The following is a 19760-nucleotide window of genomic DNA, read 5'->3' on the forward strand; positions in this document are numbered from 1 at the left end:
CACCATGAATTGTTGATCAGGCTATCCTTGACCATTAAATCATATTCCCTGCATCCTCTCACTACTAACTGATCTATGCACATTTAATATGTAAGTCTCCTCTCTCACACTATTCTTGCTTGTATTCCACTATAACGTCAATCAATATCTGAATCGGACGAACTAACACTCCCTCGTCTTTACCAGTTCAGTCACACGAAAGAACCACCTAAGTTCAGTACGCGCCACACATCTATCAATAACAACAGAGAAGAAAAAAGCATATGACCTTGTATCCTCAGTTCTCTCTTGCGAACCAATAATCAACCGAGAAACCATTCGGACAAGCAGAAATGGACGCAAAGAAAAATCTACTCTGCGCTCAGTTAGAGGGTCGTGAATCCCCAGCCCCCGAAAGTCAGACCGCTGAACAGCAAGAGCCTTACTGCTGGGGTAGGATGCCTCGCAGTTCGCAACAACCCGGGGAAATCCAAACAGAGGGGATTCCGGTTAATACCAAACCCTTTGTCTTGGAAAGTAATCCTGTTCATCCCCTTGAGGCACTGTTGTTGAGACAGTATGCGGGCGATAAGATGAGGCGTATGTCGGATTGATATTGTTACTTGGTCACATTTGAGTGGTGTTTCATTTCGACGAAAGGGCTAGTTGTCGTTGATTCTTGGTAGGACGACTCTTTGAAGAAAGGTGATGCACAAGAAAACATTACTACGTTTTATGACTCAAAAGTATGAGTGCATGTGTTGGGGTAAATGTCATATTAACTCAACTCTGGGAGAAATCATTAAGCTCCGATTATAAAGTGAACAAATATTATTCCTATCGCACTAGAGCTTTCCAAAGATGGGCTTCTCCTTCGATAATATAGATGAAATAGCAACTGGAACATCCTTGGTTTGAACCGCTGCGACATTATACGCTAGTTGGTATTGGAGCCCTATATGGAAAAAATTAGCAACTTGACCTAGGCTAAATATCAAAGGGAGAGATATGAAGTACCTTCAGCAACGGTGCGATCTCGGCTGTAATCCAAAAAGTGTTTGATTGTTTGTACCGCGACCGGGCTTTTCTCGCTCAGATTCCTTGCAACTCTGAATGCTTCACCGATCACATCATTCTTTGTTGGGAGGACAGTGCTCACGAACCCAACTCGGAGGGCCTCATCCGCATTGAAATTTCGGCCAGACATGGCTACATCTTTGACCCATGTATATGAGCCAACGACCTTTGGGAGCCGTGCGAGAATCCCAATGTCAGATGCAATGCCGATATCGACTTCTTTGACACAGAAGACGGTGTCCTTAGAACAGATTCGCATGTCCGCCGCCGAGCAGACGTCCATTGCCATGCCTAGTGCGTAGCCGTGCATGGCACAGATAACAGCTAATTAGTGTTAGCGTTCAGAGATCAGAACAATATACTCACGATGCTGTCTTCCATCTCATCTATGGGAAACTAGATAGGATGAACAGAAAAGGAAGATCTTACGTTTCTCACACCTCTCAATACTAGAAATACACTCCTGGAATTCAACCCCAAATCGTCGAAGAGTAGTGACTGCCCGTCTGCCTGGATCGACGATCTCGTCTGGCCGGGCCATAAATGGTGAATCTTTGTTGGAAACCCATTTCAGATCTATGCCAACCGAGAAACCCTTCTCACCGGATCCGGAGAAAACAATGGCACGAACGGACGGGTCTGTCGAGAGACGGTCAAAGACGGTTCGCATTTCCCGCCATGCACTAAACCCTATCAGTTTATCGTCGGTGGGATATAATTACGTCTTTGACGTACTCTTCCAAGAAGGCGTTCACGTGGCCTGGCCGATTGATCTCAACGTGAGCGATCCATGGCTCTGGTACAGTGACCTTGAAGTATTTATATTCTTTGTCTGACATATTGACAATGGAATTTCCAGGTTAATGATGTCCTTAGAGGGTCAGGGTTTTAGATAGTGAGCTCATTCGACACTCAAAACGTTTTCCGATTTGGTAACGTAGGTTAACCAGGGCGGCTTTCCTCGGCTTTGTGGATATAATGATTGAGGTCAGCCTCTGACCTGATCGTGCTACGCTATATATGAGCACAAGTGTGGGGGATAGCACCGAAGGTCTTGGCGATATCAGTCAACCGGAGGAGTTAATGCGCCGTATGGTGCGGGATTCCCCCACAATTCCCCACAGTTTATAACAACGTCGTATCAAGCCCTCTGATCTTGTCATCACATATCTTAGTCTATCCCGAACCTCGGCTGCTAGATATATACTCCTTGAGTTGATGTCCCCTTTGTTGATTAATAATAAACGTCTGGCCCTAGAAACAATTAGTATTTTAGAGTAATCTTGTATTATCCCCGAGCCAGTTCGATCATGTGCCCCCGCAATTGGAGGCAGTTATGCTATGGGGTGTCATATGTCGGAATAAAGACCATTTCCTGGTTCTCATGGCGTTACATAAATACTCTCGAACAAATATCTTCGCCTTCCCTTTGTTAAGTCGCAATTCCTGTGTCCAGAAGAAAAGTACCATACATTTTATATTTCTGAACAAATTCAAAAACGGCAGAATGCCTTTCAATACCGCGCTCACAAAAACACTGGGGATTAAAAGTGAGCCTTTTCAAGCATATTCGGCTGTATAATGGCAAGCTGACAACCCTAGTCCCCGTAGTGCAAGGAGGCATGCACTGGGTAGGGTACGCCGAACTAGCCGCTGCCGTCAGTAACGCAGGGGGACTTGGTCTAGTTAGTAAACCCTTTAGCTGCTCGCACGGCATCATAGACTAACATACCTGGTTACATGTTACTGCTCTGACGCAACCTACGCCGGACGATCTGCGCAAGGAAATTCGGAAATGTCGATCATTGACCAACAGGCCATTCGGCGTGAACATCACTCTCCTCCCCTCACTCATGCCACCAGACTACGGCGCCTACGTTCAGGCTATCATTGACGAAGGGGTCAAAGTTGTTGAAACGGCTGGAAATAACCCTGGGTCCGTTATTAGACCACTCAAAGAGGCTAATATCATCGTCATCCACAAATGCACGACTATACGCCATGCCAAGTCAGCTGTGAAACTAGGAGCGGACTTTTTATCGATCGATGGGTTTGAATGTGGTGGCCATGTTGGAGAGGATGACCTGACTAATTTAATCCTTTTAAACCGGGCAAGGCAGGTATTGAGTGTGCCGTTTATTGCTTCTGGGGGCTTCGCAGATGGACATGGTCTAGCTGCTGCGTTGGCGCTGGGAGCAGAGGGCATCAATATGGGGACACGTTTTATGTGTACGGTGGAAGCACCTATTCATATTAAGGTGAAAGAGGCGATAGTGGCAGCCCAGGAAACGGATACGGCATTGGTGATGAGGCGGTGGAAAAATACTACGCGATTATATGCGAACAAAGTGGCGAAGGACGCTCTGAAAGTCGAAACTCAGAGTGAGAGCGGAAAGTTTGAAGAGATTGCGCCGTATGTAAATGGGAAGCGCGGACAGCAGGTATTTTTGGAGGGGGACGTGGATTCCGGTGTAAGTTTCCTATTCACCTTGCTATGGTACATCCGAGTTAACTGTTGCATAGGTATGGACCGCCGGTCAGGTTATTGGACTGATCCACGACATACCTACGTGCGCTGATCTCTTAGCGCGAATTGAGCAGGAGGCTCTGACTTCGATGAAGAGGACAGAATCACTGTGGACCGGTGAAGCCTCTCAGAGTAGGCTTTAGACTCTGTCTTCAATCTGAAGTCTCCGCCTCGTCGACCTTAAAGATTCGACGTGCAACATTGCTATACGGCACCTGTTCATAAGCTTCATGAACTGTATTCACTCCTCGCAATCTAGCAATCTCAATAACCTGCTCTTTTCTGACAGCCACATGAAGAGTTGAAGTATCTTCGTTGGTGGTTACAGCTGCTTCATGTTGCCCAGTTAATTCTCTGATGCTCTCAGTCACCGTTTCCAGAGATTGATTCGTTGATCTCTGAAGTGTCACATCGACGGTAACTCGGTCCGTAGATGCATTGTCTCCTAGAAGCGAAGGCGAGACGTTTAATCCTGGATCTGCATAGCCCGCATGCTTGAGGAAATTGTGTCTCTCGAGTACTCCTGGGTAATCTCCGTGCGTCCAATCGTACATGGCTTGAAAACCATTGCCGCCGAGACGATGAAGACCTGTGAACCCAAGCTCGCGGAGAACATCTTTATGTCTCCGTGTAAGTGGACTCTGAAGCATGAACCAAACATATTCTGGCTTTTGCCCTTCTCACAGTACCTCGCGGGATTGCTTTTGTTTTACTGGAACGCTCTCAAGGTCAAAGGAGTTACCGGTGATTTGCGAAAGAATGGTGGAACTTAGGAGAGCTGAACGGTAGTGATGGCGTCTAGTAATGCTTGTAGAGATAATCGTAGAGGAGATAGCTCCGGTCTTAAGGATCTTGATGCATAATGATGCTTGATGAAGAGCAGAAATTATGCGAAACATTTTGACTCTATACCGCACGGAACTGAAGGGGAGTATGGGATTAAGAGGTACGAGCTATGACTGTCTCACAGATTAGGGACTGCCGCAGCGTGGGGCGGAAGAGGCAGAAATATTCACGTAATTGAGAAGAGATGTTCACCTAATTAGCTCGATTTCTTTATTTCTAAGGCAGGCAGACCTTATGCACATAGCCGCTTAGCTAAATGCTAAATTGACTGTAAGTCTACATAAGCTCAATATTAGTAGCCCACATGCAACAAGTTCACAGTTAGTCGACCTGAACATATTTGAGATTAGATTGCTTTCTATAAAGCCTGCAATGGCCCCTCATGTATGAAACTGGTTAGGCCTTGTAAGGGACTTGAAGCGTTTCCGATCTATTGATGTCGAGAACCACCGTGTTCGAAAAACACAGACGGCATGTTACTGAAATTAAGGCGTAAGGCGTTGATAGAGACAGGGAGGATCACAAAGCTCCTGCACGGCTGACCATCCAGCTGCGGATCAGGGGTCTCTCAATATACGTTTCACTAGCGTCGTCCCTGTGGTCAGTTATCATTCTTCCTGTTGAGTGCTCTCTCTACATCAGTAGCCTTACAATTATTGTAGATATTCGTTCGACAAGGCATACATAGTGCGTCAGTGACGGTCCACTCTAGGTCAGGTTGAAGATAATATCAAAGGAAGAGAGAAGAAATATAATCCCGTCTTGGCCATCCAGGATCATCTTAGTCGGTAAGCAAGGACAGAAGTGAATGGATGTTTTATCATTTGCCCCTAAATGGCAAGAAAAGGAAAGTTCACGTAAATACATTAGCCTGGCTCTGGAGCGCCAAAAAAGTCTCTTTATCATGCCCAGGTATGACCTGTCCCTTGGTAATTCGTTGGAGGTGCTTGAGACGCTGTGTGCTCCTGAACCACGATGGGTGGTCTCGAGCCAACCAGCCCTGAGGAATCCCATCCCGCCACTGGTATGAAGTCAGTAAAGCTATCAGTGTATGAAGCAAGGGTGACTCACATTCTCAATAACATGGCAATGATCACTAATAAAGAAGAAAGTCCCCGTGTTGAGCATGTTAATCTGCATGCCAATAAGACCATCCGTATGCCCAGGCAAATGATGCAGTGTAATACCCTGACAAAAGTCTAGTGTTTGATCATTGAACGTCTTCCAGTTCCTAGATCCCGTTAGCCATACTCCATACCAACCAAGGAGAAAGAGAAGCATACAGAGACAGCTTAAGATAATGTTCCAAATAAACCCCAACATCCGCCCCCGTAGCAACAGACCAGAACGCATTCGTCAATTCCTTCTCATGTACCCAAACCTCGACATCCGTGCGATGCAAAAACTCATCAAGCCCACCCGCATGATCCAGATGCAAATGCCCAATGATAATCTTCTTGATATCATCTAATTTGTGTCCCGTTGCCTCAACAGCAGCCCGAAGCTCATGTCTCGGCTCGTACTTCACTCGCGCAAAAATATCGGCGATGGCAGGACCCCATACTGTAGGGTAATCTTTTCCGCTGCCGGTTTCCCAGAGGATCAGACCTTCGTGCGGGTGGTCGATTAAAATGCAGTACATGGGCATTTCGCAACGCTCGTTGACGAAGGAGCCGGTCTCTGTGGACTTGGTGCTTGTGTTGCCGCCTCGGATTACGAACCCTTTGTCGCATTCCAGCCAGCCTACTTCAAGGACGTGGAACTTTGTGCCGGGTGGGCAGACGTTGGAGATGGCGTTGGGGACGGCGCCTTGGTCTAGTTGGGTTTGGATTCCAGCCATTTTGTCGTTGGTATTGGGTTGAAATGGATATTCTTGGCTATAGTCGGAATGTATAGTCAAAGATGAGAGAGATTCGTAGGATTCACGGGGAATGAAGTTATATGAAGTTTGCTATTGCTACGCCTACAGGGAAATGTGACAACCCCGCAGGGATACGTGATGTGCGAGACCAGAAATGAGCCCCGAACTGCGGGGAAACAAGTGGAGTAACAAATACGATAGTCATAGCTTCTATCCCTGCATTTGAGAATGGATATAGTATAACTCTTGTTGGCAATTCCGCTGGTCCGATTGGCCCTGCCCGAGAAATTCGAGGCTAGATCAAATAGTTGGTATCCTTCAAGCGCCTCATTATCCCAGCATTTCCATTCATTGGCCATAAGGCACCAGATTCCACATTTTGAGGTCTGGAAGAGCCGCTAAGGTGTGACAGGGTGCTTCGATACACGTATTATGCAGCCAAATAAATAGCTAGCGGCCCGGGCCAGGATACCCCATGAGAACGTTCTTGGCGAGCTAAGGGTCCATGCTCTTGTCTGTGACGGCGTTTGCATAAGGTATACATGTCCATTCGCACGTTTGGAACGCTTAACTATATCCTATAGTTGTGATCTGACAATGTTTCTAGCTAATGGTATGCGGTTACTGCGCTGGGTTTGTGTATCATTCAGGTAGAAGCAATCAAGGGGAGAAGTGTGGATAATTTGGGGATCATAACGGCCTCGGTGGGGCTTCCTACCCCAATTTGGGGTCCACTCAGTACTTTTGTCTCCTCTACCCTCTGACCTGGTAACAATTTAATGTTGATTATCAACATTACTTAAAATATAAAATTTATGACCATTTACTATTTATCAAGTTTGAACAAGTTTCCCGATGTCCGGATACACGTCATGCCTTCTCTGAAAAGTTATGGGAATTGCCATACGACTTCGCTTGATGGTTTCCGGGTCCAACAGCGCATAAGCAATGTCCTCGCTTTGGTTGGTACCAGCAACAACTTGACCCATCGGATCAGTAACCATGCCATATCCCTAGGCAGGATATGAGGAATTTGGGTCTCTCGATCGTGAACACAAAATGGTGTACTTGGTTATCCACCGCACGAGCACGACCTAGGAGCTCCCAATGTAGAGGCCCGGTAGTGGTGTTGAACGCTGATGGGTAAACTAGCGCGAATGCTCCCTGTCGGGCTGCGATAGTACTTAGTTCGGCAAATCGCGTATCATAACAAACTCCGAGGCCGATCTGCCCATATCCCTCCAGGTCCACGGTCGTTGTCTTCTTCCCAGAGGACAGAGTATCTGATTCATGGAATGACATGCCGCCAGGGACGTCCATGTCGAACAGGTGCATCTTACGATGGAATGCAATCAGTTCTCCTTTGGGAGAGAGTATACTGCGCAGGTATTGTAGATGTTGCCAGATGTGTCGCATTCAGGAACACTGCCACCGATGATGAATGCACCGGTATCTTCGGCTATTTGTGCCAATGCAACGAAGCTAGGTGACTTTCGCCGGGTCGGGTGATGCCGATAATGGCTCGGCATATTCACGAAACTTCGTGGCGGAATATGGAGAGTTGAAGCATTCTGGAAGGATAATCAGTGAAGCACCTTTGGACGCTGCTTGCAAACCTTCTGTGTCGCGTTGGCAAGATTTTGCACTTTGCCGGTACTTGGGATACATCATTTAACTGCATTCTAGCGCCACAGTCAGATGTACCTACTCCAACGGGTTGGAGGAATTCCGTTGGAGTTTTGAGATGCTACTCCAAATGTTCAAGAACCCCATGCTTAGCAATAGAATCTTCCCCATATTCCTAATGCATTGCGCGGGAACGAGCAAAGATTTCAGATGATCGACCGAATAATTTTCAACCGATACCAAGTCGGATCTAGAGGAACTGGGCGTGACTACGGTGGTGACCAATTGACTCATTCTACCACGACGCTATATCTTCCAAATTGCCCCTTCCCATCTCAACTAGCAGTGCAATTGTATCTAGAGTCAACAAACCACACAGTCCCCGAAAAGCAACACCATGGCCGACTTAGACACTTGTCTCCCGCTCACAGTAGATCCATTTCATACTGCAGACCGTTCGATCAGTCTATACATTCACCATACCCCGGTACTGACGTCGAAAACCCTTGATCGCATCGCCTCAACGCCTCAAGAAAGATCCGCCCTCGAGGGCACACTTTTCGAAGACCAGGAGCCGGCCAAGCCAGTCTTCCGGCTCTATTTCAAATGCGAGAAATTCCAGAAGATAGGGGCACTTAAAGCTCGGGGTGCGTTCCATGCCGTGTTGAGGTTATTTTCTGGGTTGGGTCTAGAGGAGGTGCGCAAGCGTGGTGTAACCACCCATAGTTCTGGTATGAAGCTCAATGCCCATCAGAATGGGGATTGTTACTTACTTCTGTCAAAAGGGAACCATGCTCAAGCACTTGCACTTGCGGCGGCTACCTTGAATATTCCCGCCCACATCGTCATGCCTTCGATCTCGACATCATCTAAAATCGCTGGCACGAAGGCTTACAACGTCCGCGTTCTTTTCAGTGGCTCTACGGAGCCTGAACGCGTAGCTGTAGTCAATGAAGTTATTAGGTAGACTTGTGCTATCCTCGTGCCACCGTACGACCACCCAGATATTATCCTGGGTCAAGGTACCGCAGCGCTTGAACTCGAAAAGCAAGTAGCGGCCCTGATGAAAGATGTCGATACTGAGGTGGATATCAAGAAAGATCATCCATTAAATGTAGTTATCACACCGTTGGGGGGCGGTGGTCTATTGGCGGGGACAGCCACCTAATTCTCGAATATACCATCAACTCATGTCTTCGAGCAGAACCTTCGTTTCAGGGCGGCGATGATGGTCGACACGGTCTCGCTGCTGGGTCCCGCATTCCCGCTGTCAGTACTCTCACAATTGCGGACGGTTTGCGAACACCAGTTGGGGAGATTAACTGGACCGTCATCCCCGATCAGAAAAAGGTGAGAGGGGTCTTCGCCGTGACAGAAGATCAAATTAAAGATGCTATGAAGCTCGTCCTGGAAAGAATGAAGCTTCTCATTGAGCCGAGTGCTGCTGTGCCCTTGGCAGTTGTGCTGTTCGACGAGCAATTCCGAACCATTGCCGAGAAAGAGGGAGGAGAGAAGGGCTGGGATGTTGGTGTGATTTTCTCAGGGGGGAATACTACAGTGGAGGCAATCTGGAATTTGCATGGTAATCGATGAGACGGAATAAATGGAGAGTCGGGGTCATCATGGTTGATAATGTCATTAAGGCGATGCAACTAACTAGACTGCAGCTTGAGTTATTTCGGCTGCTCATGATTGAAAAGGTATTACTTTATTTTAATTGAAACTTTACGAGGTAAGTTATAAAACTCTTCATATTGGATAAGACGTATGATATAAGCCACATTACAGCGAAGGTGCATTGTGCAATAAATTATTTCTAGCATATGCAAAGCTGCTAGGCATCTATTCTCACAGCAGTCTCAGCTATGCGGGTACCAAACCTCAGGAAGCGATGCAACATCTGATCAAAGAGATCGAGGACTGCAAAGAAGGTCTGCAACGTCATCTCCAGTTCTTCCCCTTAAAGGACCTTGTAATTAGTGTAGGAGCAACAACACAAGCACTATCGTCGCAGTTTCTGCTGCAGGATGGTTATCCAGATCCCAAGCTGAACACTTTGAGGAACCTGCTTGCGAACCCCTTCGGAAATGATTTAGATGCAAAAGTGAAGATGGAAGTCCTTGCTGGAGTATACCCGCTGCTCAATATGCAACAATTTTCAACAAATGCCAGCATAGAGATGGGACGCCCTGGGGACGATATTGCTATCTTAGTGCTTGCAGAAGTGTGTAGTGTCTGCAACGATGGCGAAAGGCCTCGCCCAGAAGCGCTTCTCGTGGCCGGAACCTTGGCGCTTGGGAGACCAGTCTCATTCACACGTCTGATTGTGGAGCGTATCAGCCAGGAGCACTCCATCGTGTCTTGTGAGGAGAAACAGGCCGATTCATCAGGTATTCCCCGGCCCAGGACCGTGCTGTATGTAGTCTAATCATACTTGTCACTTTGTCATCCATTTCAGCTTTATTTCCGATATATTTGAAGATGACACATACCCGCAGCATCAATGCTTTAGAAACTTGAAGGCCGTGCTGGAATCCGCCGGGTCCAGCCTGGAGAAGACGGTCGAAGTAAAGGTTTTCCTGTCAGATATGGAGGACTTTGAGAAGATGAATGAGGTTTACTTGCAATGGTTTGGTGACATCAAGCCCGCTAGAACGTAAGTAGTCACCAGCCCCCCGACTACAAGTCCCAGTTCTATATATGCAAGTTCCGTCATCATGGTAAGATTCGCAAGAGCTCAGCAATATTTCCAATCAAACAGTTGCGTGGCAGTCAAGTCAATTCCGGAATACACCGACGTTGAGATGAAGTGTGTCGCGCTCATGTAATTCGAAAAACCCAAGACGAAATGATTTAGCGAGACTATCCATCTTAAGCAGGAATTTGAGGATTTCCCGAGTTTACCTAGTCTTTGTATTTGTATTATTGGAAGGACGGGGGCATTACATACTCTACCCGCCGGTGCACTCAAATTCTTCACCATTCACTAGCTCAGCGAACTCCTGGTAATAATAAAAGTCGCCACTGACTTGCCTAGATGATATATTCTATGTAACGAAAGCCTTCAAAATGCTTTACACTGAAAACGCGTATAGGAGTTTGTGTGCCTCCCCAATAGATTGGCCAACGCTTATACCCTACGTTACTCTGGCCAGTTGTTCTGTATAAAGGTAGTAGGCCATACCTGGTATGCAGTAAGTGATGAAACGGCAAAGCTTTTGACTAGGAATCTTCTTATCTTACGAGAAGTATAATTATACTATGTATGTATCATAAGGCCAGATATTATATTTATCGGGCTGCTGGCCCGATTCGACATGAACATCACTGGCTATTTTATAACGAATCCTTTTATCATCGGCTTCATTGTCGTGATAATAATCATACCCAAGGTATTGCTGACCTATCGTATCGAGGAATTCAGGTACGTTTGGTGCGTGCCTGGCGTTTCACTCAATGGCAGCCTTTTGGAGGTTGGTATAGAAGTCCGAATTAAATGGTCTATCATTTACATTCATAAAATGACATCGACACCTGTGTCGTGATCAGCGGAAGTCAGATAAACTACGATCAAGTCACTAACCAGCACATTGCTCGGAAAACCATGGCTATAGTTGCCTCCCTTATCTCATCCGAGTCGACTGAATCATATCCCCTGATACCTTCACAGCGGACTACCACATCAAACTGATCCCCTAGAGTTCCAGCGGACATCCCGTTGGCATGCATGATTGCGCGTCGTTTTCCCCGTTCGCGGAAACTAGCTTCGATGACGTTTAGGTTATCAAACAAGGCCTCCATCGTGGCCCGCCACTGCATGATCGGTCCTTTCCGCGTCTTATTCGCCTTTCCTGACTGCCCATTGTTGTTCTGTTCGATGGCAAACTCGAAAAATGCACAAACGAGGTCGAAGTACAAGTTGGTGTATATACCAATAGCTGCGTCCTTCCTGCGGATGAGAGAGGAGAGCTCCTCTTGTACCATGTCTATATAGTCGTGCACCTTGTGAAAAAATATTTCCGCCTCTTTATTATTATCGTTCTCGAAATGAGCCCATGCTGAAGCTCCACCTTGACATACTGTCCAGTAGTTCAAGTCTTGTACTCCGGTATTTGCACGTCGAGGATACTGCCGGAGGTCATCGATCGCTGCTGCGATCTTTCGGACAAGCGTTCCAGGGCGTCTCTCTTGTACCATGTTGTCAAGATGGCTACAGCTCTGTATGACACGATCCACAGTTTCTCTAAAACTATCCGTAATCTTCGGACGTGCAAAAGGCCCAATGGTGAAATGGTGGGGCTTTGGAACACGTACAGCATAGGTGAAACGATCGCTAATGACTGTCGAGAGCAATGGCACCAGACAATGGACGAAAGTAGATGAAGCGGCAGGGCGTTGGTGAATCCACATTTGCTGTAGCCGGGTTTCCCAGGCTGCAGCATCCCCAACTCTGATCGGCAAGTACCCAGGAAGAAGGTCGTCATCCGGGACTATGTGTCCATAGAACATGGCGACTGTGGCTTCGTGGATGATGAATGTCTCCATTCGGGGGAATCGGAACCCCGGTGGCGATTGTTCTCTCTGCTCATACCGCAGCTGGGGAAGTTCCTTTTCAGTCAGGGCGAGACTGTTTCCAATCGCTTGAAATCCCCCCCTCGGGGGCAGACTATCCACTCCCGCCGAGGCTCCTTGCTGCTCCAACCTTCCTGGGGTGCCCATAAATGGCCCACAATTCCATTGGAGGCCCAGCAGACGGCCAAACACGGCAAGGTCCCGGACTGAAACTGTGCCTGTCAAGATATTGGCTGTTCCCGGAAGGTCATCCCAGGTACACGGCTCGAATTTGACACAGATACCAAAGTGTCTATTTGGCTCTACGCTGTGGTCTGCCTTAGCAGAAAGGACATATCCGGATCCATCTTCTAACTCCCGGTCATCAATCTGATCACTGTCCGAAAGTTGGTCGTAAAGCCTTGATGTTTCAGAGTCTCGATCAGTTCCAGCATGTGATGACGACGAAAATGTCTGCATTCGTCTATTTGAGAGGTCATTGAACATTTTGATATGCTGTAGAAACAATGTCCAGGAAACATGGGTGCGCACGTCACTAAAGTCATCACCAAGCTGGCTAATCAAAATAGATTTCCCCAAGTACTTAGACCGCCAGGCGTTATCTTTCCGTATGGAGGGAATCAGATCCAGTACACTCCATGAAGGAGATGGCGGGGCTGGCGCATTAAACTTCGCATCAGCAAAACCGATATAAATATGGGGCCGGACAAATGTGGTCTCAAATCGGAACTCCCGCCAGATATACCGTCGATGTCGGAAGCGAGACCAGTCGCCGATAAACCGCCTCGAACAACGATTGTAACCATATGCGGTTGTGAAATATTGCTGTAGCAACTGGGACGCTGTTGCAGCCAACGCGATTATAGATACTACAAATGCCGTGAGGGCTATAGAGTCACTTGTATCCAGCATGTGCTCAAGCAAATATACCTTACAGGATTCCGCGGTTAGTAGGCTCGAGGCGGTACAGCATTCTTCGCAAACCTTGATACCCTTACTATGAAGTTAAATATACAGGTCGTGGGAGATGGTAGGTAAAAATTAAGTCACCATGTACCGTCAGTCGTTGATGCGGAACGGAAAACACACACACACAGAGAGAGAGAGAGAGAGAAGGAGAACCCACCGCTACTCTCTTGGGTTTCACGCTAAGTGATTATTACAATGACACTAAAGCTCGGCTATCGCAGCAGCTCCCAGTGACTGGTCCAACCTAACGCCCATCGCTTCTCCGGAGGACGATCGTAATAAGATCTCTGGTACGGCTAAGCCATGGTGACCCACCCCACCGATAAGCGCGTCTAGATAACGATGCTTGATACAGTAAACCCTGGTATAAGCAAACCCGATATAGGGAATTTACGCGTTATAAGCAATCTAATTGATTACCATACAAAATTGCTTCAAAAGGAACATAGTGGGTCATCTTGACCAATTACGTACTCTTAAAAATAAAAACAAGAATCACGTGTCCACTTTCTTTTAGTATCTTTAGATTTAAAATCCTACCTGTACAACACATCAATACGGTATTGACAACACCTAATGTATATATTTCTATACTGCACAACAATCCTTATAATAATACCCTCCACTACGCAAAAGATCAATAAATATACAATACAAATTATATATTATATATACTACTTAAAATCCTGATTTCTACTAGTCTATATAGAAATTTCACTATAAGCAGTCCCCCGATATAAGCAATTTGAAGGGCTTGCTGAATTGGTTGCTCATGACGGGGGTTTACTGTAGATAAGTATCCACCTTCTGGTCCTTGGCACCAATGGCTACAAAGTTAAGCACTGCCACAAAGTCAAAGTACACGACGGCAATAACTTGGATGTCTGGCCTAGTCTATCATCCTTGTGAGTTCGAAAGCTAATAAACAAGACCTGAGAGCTCGGTACCAAGTATTAGAGTCCCCTTGTTTGTCTTTCAATTGGTCTGCGTCTAAGATAAATCCTATTTTTGATCAGATCAGTGTAATATAGATATTTTTGGATCAACGATTGCTCACTTGATATTCTGACTCTGCTTTCAACGGGGTCCGTTACACATTTTACAATGTACCATCCCATGGCTCCAAACCAAACGGGCTGCCAAAGGTGAATAAAATGTTTGTCCCTCCAGAGCCGTTACATAATCCTTTCGGGCCCGACTGAGGCGACACCGGGTAAACCTAAAGAAGGGCTGGAGTAGAAGTGGCGAGCCTAACGTTGTCTGGGGCAGAGAAGGCACAGCCAATGAACCATCGCCGATCAATGTAGCTCAATCTCTCACATTCCATGACACGGTTACTATTGTACAAGCCCTCAGGCTGTGGGGCTTTGGCCCCTAGGGAAAGGATCCAAAGAGATGAGCCTCTGCTAGATCATGTCCTGATAGTTACCCGCTGAGCCGTTATATTGTCACTAGATGGTCTTGTCTTTAAAAACTCTCTAGCCTCCCAATTCAGCATTCTGCTGACCGAAAAAGCAAATAGGTACAATCAATATATTCATTACCAGCGTTCTGATTGTTATTTTTCTCATTTTCCTTTCCTTGTGCACATGTCTCATACCATGACGAAGGTTTTCCGTGCCTGCGTGGTACTTACATTATTCCTACTCGCCAATGCCGCTGACGACCGCACCTGCTACTATTTGGATGGCTCCACTGCGAACAATCATGTCCCTTGCACTACAAATTCCGTCACAAACTGCTGTGGCTCAAACGATATCTGCCTGAGCAATGGACTATGCTATCTTCAAGGGTCACAAGGACTATCCCTATCGCGAGGGACCTGCAGTGACAAGAATTGGGGGTCTGAATGCTATAAGCCATGTTGTACGTCGAAAGATACCGTGATTCTAGGAGAGAGAAATCCGTGAATTCAGTTAACGAGACAATTACTAACTCCCATTTGATGCTAGCCAGCTACAGACGTAATACCGGAATGCCAATTATGAACATCGGCTACAATTACTCCTCAACGCAGTACTGCTGCGGCACGGTGATCGTCGACAACAACGCTGTGGGCTGCAAATATGAAGACCCGTTTGAACTGACAGAAGCCACGGTTATTCCCGGGGTGGCTTATCTGGCGAACAACGGTGTGAATGGGAACTCTACTTCATCGCCGTCATCGTCATCGTGCATCGCGGTCGAGGCCGGCGTGAGTATCCCGCTTGGGGTGATTGCCATTGCTGCTGGGATATGGGCTCTTTGGGAACGGCGCCGTGGTCGCCGCCAACTCCGGAACTATTCCCCAATGAGTGATGCCGAGGGAACTGTGTCAGTGGCACCCGCGCCGGGTCACCAGCATCAGACAGCAGAGCTCGGTGGGCAGGGGGTGGCGATGCCGTTACCAGAGTTGATGGACACCAGGACGGAATATCGAGAAGCCCCCAGTAAGCCCTGATAAATGCTCCGGAAGTGGTGTATATATCTTGTTAGCTTTTATATGATGAAAACATGACACTAGGTGAAACGGGTCATAGCACGATAAGAATAATAATAATGCATAGAACGCTGTATTCCAAGAGTGCAAAAGGGGAATGTTGAGGGGAAATAAGCCATCCCACGAATACTGAAGAGCATTGTCATAGATGGAGCGATATTGTACACGAAATAAAATATGCTCCGCTTTACTTCCATTAGTCAAGGCCCTAGAATAGAGGTTTAACTGAGAAATACGACTGGTATATAGGGGAGACACATCGTAGTGTTCTGGTAGTGATATATTAGGCTATAGCATTACGTATTATCTGAGTCGTTTATTGCCGTTAGTCTTTCGAAGTTGGTGGAGCCTTTTATTAGAAGACCCGCTTGTACCGGCGTTGTGTTAATTATCTCATCTGATCATAAATCACACAAGATGGGCAAATATTCAAATAGCAAAACGGGAAATGACCAGCACAAAATAAAACCAAAGCTGCCTGTGCTACGTTTCTTGTGCATTGGCAAAATACGGCAGCATAGAGGGATCAACACTAGGCTCTGGGTTGCTTAGCCACCGAACTCTCTGCATTGGCTATTCCAGCAGATTCCATTGTATCCTCACTTGCAGCATGGGGTGACCTAATATTGCATCGGGATTTCACCGTCGCCCAGGGTTGGGGCTACACCCACTCCATTTAAGGAGCATCAACAATGGTGAGCGATGCTTCCTTATAATAAGCAATGATAGCACCTGATAGACAAGAACGTTCGCCACTGATCCCGTATGTCTGCCTTGATAGATGAGAACAGACATAAAACTGATATGGTAGGAGGATGAGACCGGTCATGGCGTAGAGTGGCGCCAAGGCTAGGCAAATATTGTTTGTCTAAGGATGGACTACACATACGTATATATGGAAGTAACTTGGATTTTGTTTACACCAGCCTGGGTCTTGTTCTTGCCCTGAAAGATGACAACCAGCCGCTTGGAACTGTTTTAGATCTCCATCTGTTATCTAAGCGCGCTTATCTGCCATAAGAAAATTATGGCACTGACCTGGAGTGGTATTCGTTCGAGTGATCATTGAGTTCGGGTAAATGTATAGGCGGTCAAACCAAGCGTAACAGGTTATAAAGATCCGTGGTGAGAGAATAGAGCTTCCAAGGGAAGGAGGATTCGTCTGGTCTCGACGTGTGGGGAATGATCGTAAATTCTCCTATTTGTTGAGACTGAAAACAACGAAATAAAATCCTCATGATTGTGGGGACGGGTTTGCTTGTTATGGAGTGTGCTCGAAGGAAAGTTTGGCATTCTCACCTTTTGATAGGGTGAAGTAGAACGCGTAAGAGCCCCAACGTCCAAGCCTTTCTGCACTGCCTCAAAAGACAGAAAAGACCTCCCATACGTGCTTTAGATTCAACCCCCAGGGCTGACTAGTCTCATGGACTGTCTAACTACGAATCCCGGCAACCTTCATGTTTGTTTGTACGAGAAGAGGATGATCCCAATATAGCATCATCGAACAGAATGTGTTGGACGCCTGATGTAGACTCAGCTCCCATTCTGCTTTCTCTGCGGAGACCGCAATGTGAGTATATAAAGAGGATACGACACATTCCAAGCACAATACCGACCATTGAAGTTCTCCCACAAATCTGATAACATGCGTCTCCTTCTCATCGCGCCTCTCTTCTCTGCTGTCTCTTACGGAGCACAGGCTACAAATTCATCTATCTCTATATGTCCCCCGGCTACCAAGCCCGCCAATGCCTCCGACGCAATTCCAGCCACGTTTCCTGGATATGCATTTGAGGAGTCCTCCTTTGTATATTACGCGGGAAATAAGACGAATCCCAACCGCGTCTCTCAAAATCTGATACGGGCAGTTTCGCAGAAGACCAAAACTCGCCCGGTCATCCGAGTGGGAGGGACATCGCTGTAAGATAGAGCAGTGGCCGGCCTGGGGTCAACACTAACTGATAGTAGGGACCGTGCCACATACGATCCAAATCTATCCGACCCCATCTACAATCCCGATCCGAACAGCGGCATTCCGACACACTTGAAAATTGGACCGTCCTTCTTCGACCTTTTTGCCAACTTTCCGGAGGCAAAATATGTCATTGATATCCCCATGTACCATGATAATCTGAGCAACTCCATCCTGTTCGCTGAAGCAGCGAACAAAAGAATCGGCGCATCCAACATCTATGCCTGGGAGATTGGTAATGAGCCTGACAACTACGGGAATACTGGCGCGGATTGGAACGAGAAACAATTCAGCGAGAAGTGGGGAAATTGGTCCAAGGCTATATCGAAAGCGCTCAACGCTTCATTAGATTCACAAACCTACCAGGCCGTTGCCTTGTCCTCACAGACTGGGGTTACTGGTACACCTGGCGGGGATGCAGACTCGTGGAAAATGTACGTCCTCTCGCTCATGGCGTTTCAAGGTGATACTTACCAGAAGAAAATTCAGAGGGGAGATTTTTAAGCAAGGGGGTATGGAACAATACAAGGAGAGAATGAAAACCGTTTCTATGCATTAGTGAGCCATCCCTTGCTACACGTTCTTATACATATACTCACTATACTGGTACAGTTACCAAATCAAGGCCAACGAAACGTCAGATTTACAAGGTAGGTTCTCTATATCAGCCTGTGATTCATTAACCTAATGACCGAGATAGCGGACTTGATGAACCACGACGAAGTCATCAAGGGCACAGCCTTCATCAAAACAGCGCTACAGAACTTGGCGACAATCGGAGTTGATGTCCCCATTGTCCTTGGCGAAGTGGGAAATACACTCGGTAATGGGTCATCGGGTGTAAATCTGGAAGGAGTTCTGGGGTCTGCCTTGTGGCAGGTAGACCTCTCGCTGTACACTATGTTTCTGGTAAGATGACCATCTGAGAAAGGAATGCTCCTCTAATCTTGACTGACTCTGGTGTAAGGGAGTTCATGGTATCAGTATGCAGTCGGGAACCAAATTTCCCTTTGCGCTCTGGCACCCGCAATATAACAACACTGCCGGTGCTGTACTGCCAGCCTTCTACGCGCAGATCTTCGCGGCAGAGTTCATCGGCTCTCATGGAAATGTTACTGTGGCAAATATCGACCTTGGACAGCCACATCTATCCGCATATGCTGCTTACGAGGGAGCTAACTTGGCTCGGCTCGCCATTATTAACCTCGAGCTGTGGGATGGCCGCCATGAAAGCCAGGAAAAGCGCCACTCCAAGCAGATGCTGCTCCACGTGCCCGCTGGTACCGACAGTGTCACAGTGAAACGGCTAACTAGTCCAGCGGGGGGTATGGCCAGAAATTCTAACCAGATCACATGGGGTGGGATGCAGTGGACTTACGAGAACGAGGGCAGAGGGGAAAATGTTTCTACTGGCGCAGAGAGATTGTCTGTTAAGGATGGTACCGTGCACATCGCCGTTAACGCAAGCGAAGCTGCTATGGTCTTCTTTTGAGGGATTTATTGCTTCTTCACCAGATCTATGTAACAGAATACCAGAGTTCTGCTCAATGTTGGTAAACTCTTCCAGTACAATGTATAGCAGGACCAGTCAATGTAAGCGAGAACCAGCGCTATAAAATTCAAAGAAAAAGGGGGGAAATAAGGAATGGGGAAAGTACACACTGGCAATTGATTAGTCTGGTGAAAGAAGTGTATTTTAATCCGGATTTGACAACCCGTCATCCATAGGAAGTTAGAGGGTTAGGAGCGTAGCAGGAAAGGCCAAGAATGCATAGTTAGTACCTGAGGCGCAATACACACTTCTGGCCTGAAACCTAGAAACGCGATACAGCACGTGATATGTAATGCTGGC

General features: G+C 47.0%; 10 protein-coding genes across 10 annotated transcripts; 5 read left to right on the forward strand and 5 right to left on the reverse strand.

Moving 5' to 3' along the window:
* The first annotated feature begins 236 nt into the window (after positions 1–236).
* F9C07_2175717 (uncharacterized protein) lies at positions 237–834 on the forward strand. Its single transcript, XM_071509375.1, has one exon. It carries the CDS (start codon positions 333–335, stop codon positions 591–593), a length of 261 nt encoding a protein of 86 aa, XP_071367493.1. The 5' UTR covers positions 237–332; the 3' UTR covers positions 594–834.
* Positions 825–1895, reverse strand: F9C07_13051 (putative delta-delta-dienoyl-CoA isomerase mitochondrial precursor; the record flags this gene model as incomplete). The annotated part of the gene is made up of 4 exons (XM_071507940.1): positions 825–934; positions 997–1380; positions 1486–1739; positions 1792–1895. 4 exons carry the CDS (start codon positions 1893–1895, stop codon positions 825–827), a joined length of 852 nt encoding a protein of 283 aa, XP_071367494.1.
* Positions 1896–2563: 668 nt separating this feature from the next.
* On the forward strand, positions 2564–3726 carry F9C07_2237337 (uncharacterized protein; the record flags this gene model as incomplete). The annotated part of the gene is made up of 4 exons (XM_071510008.1): positions 2564–2606; positions 2659–2741; positions 2841–3527; positions 3580–3726. The coding sequence occupies 4 exons, from the start codon at positions 2564–2566 to the stop codon at positions 3724–3726; spliced, it is 960 nt and encodes a 319-aa protein (XP_071367495.1).
* Positions 3727–3735: 9 nt separating this feature from the next.
* On the reverse strand, positions 3736–4482 carry F9C07_2077582 (uncharacterized protein; the record flags this gene model as incomplete). The annotated part of the gene is made up of 2 exons (XM_071508843.1): positions 3736–4224; positions 4273–4482. The coding sequence occupies 2 exons, from the start codon at positions 4480–4482 to the stop codon at positions 3736–3738; spliced, it is 699 nt and encodes a 232-aa protein (XP_071367496.1).
* Positions 4483–5282: 800 nt separating this feature from the next.
* Positions 5283–6269, reverse strand: F9C07_13048 (beta-lactamase-like protein; the record flags this gene model as incomplete). The annotated part of the gene is made up of 3 exons (XM_041295736.1): positions 5283–5450; positions 5501–5660; positions 5713–6269. 3 exons carry the CDS (start codon positions 6267–6269, stop codon positions 5283–5285), a joined length of 885 nt encoding a protein of 294 aa, XP_041150896.1.
* Positions 6270–7101: 832 nt separating this feature from the next.
* Positions 7102–8087, reverse strand: F9C07_2264601 (carbon-nitrogen hydrolase; the record flags this gene model as incomplete). Its single annotated transcript, XM_041295735.2, has 5 exons — positions 7102–7303; positions 7359–7668; positions 7715–7743; positions 7782–7906; positions 8042–8087. 5 exons carry the CDS (start codon positions 8085–8087, stop codon positions 7124–7126), a joined length of 690 nt encoding a protein of 229 aa, XP_041150895.2. The 3' UTR covers positions 7102–7123.
* Positions 8088–8313: 226 nt separating this feature from the next.
* F9C07_2206259 (serine racemase) lies at positions 8314–10576 on the forward strand (the record flags this gene model as incomplete). Its single annotated transcript, XM_071509629.1, has 5 exons — positions 8314–8862; positions 8884–9058; positions 9121–9498; positions 9710–10331; positions 10375–10576. The coding sequence occupies 5 exons, from the start codon at positions 8314–8316 to the stop codon at positions 10574–10576; spliced, it is 1926 nt and encodes a 641-aa protein (XP_071367497.1).
* A 436-nt stretch (positions 10577–11012) lies between these two features.
* F9C07_2287692 (uncharacterized protein) lies at positions 11013–13686 on the reverse strand. The gene is made up of 3 exons (XM_041287756.2): positions 13487–13686; positions 11500–13418; positions 11013–11450 (listed from the first exon to the last, which is right to left on the reverse strand). The coding sequence occupies exons 2-3, from the start codon at positions 13398–13400 to the stop codon at positions 11366–11368; spliced, it is 1986 nt and encodes a 661-aa protein (XP_041150893.2). The 5' UTR covers positions 13401–13418; positions 13487–13686; the 3' UTR covers positions 11013–11365.
* A 668-nt stretch (positions 13687–14354) lies between these two features.
* F9C07_2287693 (uncharacterized protein) lies at positions 14355–16050 on the forward strand (the record flags this gene model as incomplete). Its single annotated transcript, XM_071510923.1, has 3 exons — positions 14355–15323; positions 15374–15886; positions 16004–16050. The coding sequence occupies exons 1-3, from the start codon at positions 15047–15049 to the stop codon at positions 16048–16050; spliced, it is 837 nt and encodes a 278-aa protein (XP_071367498.1). The 5' UTR covers positions 14355–15046.
* A 168-nt stretch (positions 16051–16218) lies between these two features.
* On the forward strand, positions 16219–19673 carry F9C07_2287694 (uncharacterized protein). Its single transcript, XM_041295745.2, has 7 exons — positions 16219–17260; positions 17313–17856; positions 17905–18342; positions 18398–18466; positions 18521–18558; positions 18609–18817; positions 18876–19673. Exons 2-7 carry the CDS (start codon positions 17582–17584, stop codon positions 19398–19400), a joined length of 1554 nt encoding a protein of 517 aa, XP_041150891.1. The 5' UTR covers positions 16219–17260; positions 17313–17581; the 3' UTR covers positions 19401–19673.
* The last annotated feature ends 87 nt before the right edge of the window (positions 19674–19760 follow it).

This window comes from Aspergillus flavus, chromosome 8 (assembly GCF_009017415.1).
Source record: "Aspergillus flavus chromosome 8, complete sequence".
Lineage (NCBI taxonomy): Eukaryota > Fungi > Ascomycota > Eurotiomycetes > Eurotiales > Aspergillaceae > Aspergillus > Aspergillus flavus.

Coding starts and splice junctions, on each gene's coding strand:
- F9C07_2175717 (XM_071509375.1), top strand. CDS start 333: ATGGACGCAAAGAAAAATCTACTCTGCGCTCAGTTAGAGGGTCGTGAA.
- F9C07_2287694 (XM_041295745.2), top strand. CDS start 17,582: ATGCGTCTCCTTCTCATCGCGCCTCTCTTCTCTGCTGTCTCTTACGGA. Junction 18,343..18,397: donor GATGCAGACTCGTGGAAAAT/GTACGTCCTCTC, acceptor AAGAAAATTCAG/AGGGGAGATTTTTAAGCAAG. Junction 18,818..18,875: donor CGCTGTACACTATGTTTCTG/GTAAGATGACCA, acceptor CTCTGGTGTAAG/GGAGTTCATGGTATCAGTAT.
- F9C07_2287692 (XM_041287756.2), bottom strand. CDS start 13,400: ATGCTGGATACAAGTGACTCTATAGCCCTCACGGCATTTGTAGTATCT. Junction 11,451..11,499: donor GTTTTCCGAGCAATGTGCTG/GTTAGTGACTTG, acceptor ATCACGACACAG/GTGTCGATGTCATTTTATGA.